The 5,077-nt window shown below is 34.0% G+C and overlaps 1 protein-coding gene across 1 annotated transcript; it reads right to left on the bottom strand.

Annotated features, from left to right (window-relative positions):
- Positions 1-3,099: 3,099 nt before the first annotated feature.
- LOC127176749 (GTPase IMAP family member 8) lies at positions 3,100-4,059 on the bottom strand. Its single transcript, XM_051128528.1, has 2 exons — positions 3,895-4,059; positions 3,100-3,772 (listed from the first exon to the last, which is right to left on the bottom strand). Exons 1-2 carry the CDS (start codon positions 3,920-3,922, stop codon positions 3,210-3,212), a joined length of 591 nt encoding a protein of 196 aa, XP_050984485.1. The 5' UTR covers positions 3,923-4,059; the 3' UTR covers positions 3,100-3,209.
- Between the last annotated feature and the right edge of the window lie 1,018 nt (positions 4,060-5,077).

The raw sequence follows: 5,077 nt of genomic DNA, 5'->3' as shown, positions 1-5,077 counted from the left end.
TCCTGTTATCCGAGTCTTAGATTGTGTTTCACAGATGTGTTGGATGCTGTATTTGCAGGGGTTAAAGCTAAAAAAAAAAAAAAAAAAAAAATCTTTTGACTGAAAATTTTTCCTCGATCAAACCTATGGCTTTTTCACAGCCATACCTGTCACACAACCAGTTTAAAGGAGAAGTCCACTTCCAAGACAAAGATTCACATATAATGTACTCACCCCCTTGTCATCCAAGATGTTCATGTCTTTCTTTGTTCAGTCGTAAAGGAATTATGTTTTTTGAGGAAAACATTTGCATTTTTCTCTATATAATGACTGCTATGGTGCCCCAATTTTGAACAAAAACAGTCCAAGCAGAGTAAGACAAGACGAGCGTTTGGCATTAAAAAGTATATAAACTGTATTTTTTTAATGAAAATAACCAATCGTTTCACTAGATAAGACCCTTTTTCCTTGGCTGGGATCGTTTACAACTGCATTTGGGATCGTTTGAAGCGCATTTAAACTGCATTCTGGAAGTTAAAAAGACATGAACATCTTGGATGACAAGGGGGTAAGTAAATTATTTGTAAATTGTTGTTCTGGAAGTGGAGTTCTCATTTAAGAGCAGTTTTTTTACTTCCTGTAATTAGGAGCGCTTGTCCTTATAATTAAAAAAATAAATAAAAAATAGGAGCACCTTGATCAATAATAAAAAATATTCTGATCAAAAATTAGCCTTTCTAATACAAAACCGAGATGATAAAGAAATAAAACTTGAAACTTGAAAACCTATTGACATTTTCATCTGCGAATGAAAACAAGACGAAAATGTTAGAGAGGGACGGAGAGATCAGTGTTGCCAAGTCCACAATTTTCCCGCGGAATTGGGCTACTACACTGTAAAAAACAATTTTTTGAGTCAACTTAAAATAATTTGTAACCTGGCTGCCTCAAAATTTTAAGTTCAGTCAACTCAAAAAAAGTTTATTTGAAATGTTAAATTATACTAAGTGACAACTTAAATATTTGAGTTGAATCAATTTAAAATTTTAAGGCAGCTGGGTTACTTACCCATCTGTGAAGTTTAGCAAACACAAACATCTAAGTTGTTACTTAGTACAACTTAACATTTCAAGTTGACTAAACTTATTTTAGTTGACTGAACTTAAAATTTTAAGGCAGCAGGATAACAAATTATTTTAAGCTGACTCAACAAATTGTGTGTTTTATTTTTTACAGTGTAATGCCATTACAGAGCTTGGAAGAGCCAGGACAATGTTTAATATAACTACGATTAGATTTGTCTAAAAGTAGAAAGTCATATACACCCAGGATGCCATGAGGGTGAGTAAATCATGGGCTAATATTCATTTTTGGATGAACTAACCCTTTAAATATACTTTGGAGGTCTTCCGAAACCTTTTCCTGGAGTTGGATCTACTAAAACTTTCAACAAAAGTTCAAAAACGAAAATAAAAACCTTATTATATATATTATTTTCCATCGTCCATGTGTTGTATAATTGTAAAAATGCATTTTGGTTGGGTGTTGTTGTTTTTAATGTCAGGTTTTAATTGTATTCAGCCTCAGGCCGTTTAATTTTTGTAAGGTCAGGTAATTTTTGATGATTTTTTTTTCTTTGCAAGTCTGCATATCCACAGTTCAGTGGCTAAAATTTCAATTTATTTAACATGTTGTCATTTGCAAAGTATACCAGGTTCAACTATAGTTATAGAGATAGAGTTCACCCAAAAATGAAAATTATATCAATTACTCACCGTCATGTCGTTCCAAACCACTAAGACCTTTATTCATCTTCAGAACACAAATAAAGAGATTTTTGATTGAATTCGAAATCTCTCTGGCCCTCGATAGACAGCAAGGGAACTGAAAAGTTCAAGGCCCAGAAATGCAGTAAAGACATCAATAAAATGGTCGATTTAACATCAGTGGTTCAATTATATTTGTTAAATAAAGTTATTTTACTTTTCTTTGCGCACAAAAAAGTATTCTCGTAGCTTCATATAATTACGGTTGAACCACTGATGTCACATGGACTATTTTAATGATGTCCTTACTACATTTCTGTGACTTGATAGTGGTAGGACCCTTGCTGTCTATGGGGAACAGAGAGCTCTTGGATTTCATCAGAAATACATTTGTGTTCTGAAGATGAACCAGAGGTCTTACGGGTTTGGAACAACATGAGTAAGTAATGGGTAAGTAATTCATGACAAAATTTTAATTTTTTTTGGTCTAATTTGGCAAGCAACAGTTCCCAGCAGGCACTGGACGTCTATATAAGGTTGACGTTGGACATGATGTCGGACAGACGTTGCATTTTGGTTGAGAATGAAAATCGTGTTGACGTCAGTATTTGACGTCAATTTGACGCTGACTTAATGTTGGATTTTGGTTACACAACCTAAAAACAACAAAATATCAACGTCAGCTGACATTGGTATTGGACATCAATTTAACGTTGACATTAAACGTTGAATTTACATTGAATTTTGGTCAGGCGATGTCGCAACCGAAATTTAACCAAATATCAGCGTCTTATGACGTTGTGTGCCTGCTGGGTTAATGCCTAAAATTTTCAATGTTATTTTTGATTGATTTTGTATGTTTGTAAGTGTCCACAGTTCAGTGGCTAAAATTTATATAAGAAGTTGTCATTTGCAGAGTATGGTTGAATTGAAGTTATGGTCAAATATGACAAATAAAAGTTTAATTAAAATACTGTGTTTTGTTTGTCATTTAATTTTGTTATATTTATTGTAAAGTACTCAGAGTAAACGGTAAATACAATTAAAAATATATAAGTAAAAAGTAAATATAGGATATTTGTATATACAAAATATAAATTAAATCTACTCAATTTTTTGGTTTCGGATTTACTATTGAATTACTATTGCATTGCATAAAGATTTTAGTTATATTTACACAATTTTATTTAAAAGATTATTCCAATTATTTGAATCTACTTAATTGTTTTAGTTACATTTACTTGATTCTTAAAGTATATTTCAACGATTTCACAACTTTAAAATTTACTTTATTTTTCAGTGTAAAAATGTTTCACCAAAAAAAAAAATTGAGTAGATCATAGTAAAAGTTTTTACAGTGCTGTCAACATATTTTTAGCATCATGTAAAAGGCAGCTGAAAGAATGAACAGCAATGAACCTTCAAATATTATATTACATAAACACATATTTTAATTCTCTATGTTCAACCAGTCCTGGCACACATTTGCTTTAAAATGTTAAGCAGTTCTGTGACCTGAGTAAAGTCTTCTGTACATTTACTGTTGACAACATGGTACCTGTGTCCACACTTCCTCAGGATCCCCTGCAAAGCTTCGCCGGTCTTTTGAATGTGCTTTTCAATACTCCTGCCTATTAATTCATCACCCCACGTGAAGAGCACCAAAGTGTGTGACCACACCATGTCCCCAAGAACACCCAGATATTTCTCTATAATGCGTCCATCCCGCTTGCTGAAAGAGTCCACTGGGATAACAAGGAGAAATAGGTTACATCCAAAAGGGGTCAACATCACACTGCGCAAGATCTCCTGTTTCACCAGTCTGGCATCAGCCAAACCAAAGCGACTCCAGCCCGGAGTGTCCACTAAAGCAAGCCTTACGCCGTCCACCCAGCCGAATCTCTTCACACAGCGAGTCGTCTTCTTTCCACGCTCAAACTCACTGCGTCCGAGGATGAGGTCTCCCAAGGAGCTCTTACCAGCACGTCTTCGACCCAGCAGCACGAGTCCCATCAGAGAACCACCCTCTGGATATACAACCAAGTCAAAGGTACATTCAGATGCTCACAATTTTTAATTTTTAACCACAGCTGCCTCATACTGTATTACACACTGATTGAGTTCAGATATACAGTATCTATCAACTTACCATATGCTGTCTCAGTGCTCACTGCCATTCTTCAATCCTCCTCCACGGTAAGCCACACTTCATTTTTTGTCACATATATCTGCTGAACAGTTTGTTTAACTGTTCAATTAACACACAATAAACTCTGTTTTCAAAGTTTCAAAGTTCACTTCTGAGTTCTGTGGAAGTCATTTAGAGTATGACGCACATGTTTTGACAAGGAATGGGTCAGTCAGGTCAGTTTAGCTATAAAGCATTAGCCTAATTAGGATTCAGAAGGTTGTGTGGTAATTTCCACAGGGGTACAAACTTGGGTCCCATCATTTTTTTGGAAATCAAAAATGGCACAAATCCTGTGTTCTTTAGAGGTATAGTTATTAGATAAGTTATATAAGCTTTTATGTAATATAAAAGTAACTTAGCATGGTAAGTTAATAGTTTTCCCTCACATACCTTAAAAATATTGATTTTTGTCTGCCCCAAAAAATGCACACTGGTGCATTTCACCCTTCAGCTTTTCTCAGAGTGTGTCAGGTATCAAATGAATGAAGGTACTTAATACTCGTAAAATACTCGTAATCACACTGCAGTTACTTTTTAATGGATTACATGAATACATATGTGACCCTGGACCACAAAACCATAAGTGTAAAATTCTCAAAATTGAGATTTATACATCATCTGAAAGCTGAATAAATAAGCTTTCTGTTGATGTATGGTTTGTTAGGAAAGGATGGTGCAAAAAAAAAAAATCAAAATACTGAGAAAACCACCGTTAAAGTTCATAGCAAAGCATATTACTAATCAAAACTTAAGTTTTTATATATTTATGGTGGGAAATTTACAAAATATCTTCATGGAACATGATCTTTACTTAATATCCTAATGATTTTTGGCTTAAAAGAAAAAAATCGATAAGTTTGACCCATCTAGTGTATTTTTGGCTATTGCTACAAATATACCTGTGCAACATAAGACTGGTTTTGTGGTCCAGGGTCACATATTATTTACACAGTAGCAATATATTATTCATACTTTACTCATTCTCTCTAATTTCTCTTTTTCATCTTTTAAATTTTCCTTTCTATTATGTGGGCCATTCTACAGAATTGGTCCAAATTCAGAGCTGGAAATGTCTTTTTCCATAAAAGTTGTATGTATGCAAATTGTATAATATCAAAGGTACACTGTTCTAGTAATTGTG

Source organism: Labeo rohita, chromosome 15 (genome assembly GCF_022985175.1).
Source record: "Labeo rohita strain BAU-BD-2019 chromosome 15, IGBB_LRoh.1.0, whole genome shotgun sequence".
NCBI classification, from domain to species: Eukaryota; Metazoa; Chordata; class Actinopteri; order Cypriniformes; family Cyprinidae; genus Labeo; species Labeo rohita.
This window is presented reverse-complemented; position numbering and strand designations above follow the sequence as displayed.

Bases quoted from the DNA above. Each gene is read 5' to 3' on its own strand.
- LOC127176749 (XM_051128528.1), bottom strand. From the start codon at position 3,922: ATGGCAGTGAGCACTGAGACAGCATATG. The intron at 3,773-3,894 runs GTAAGTTGATAG...TTGTATATCCAG, and splicing joins GAGCACTGAGACAGCATATG to AGGGTGGTTCTCTGATGGGA.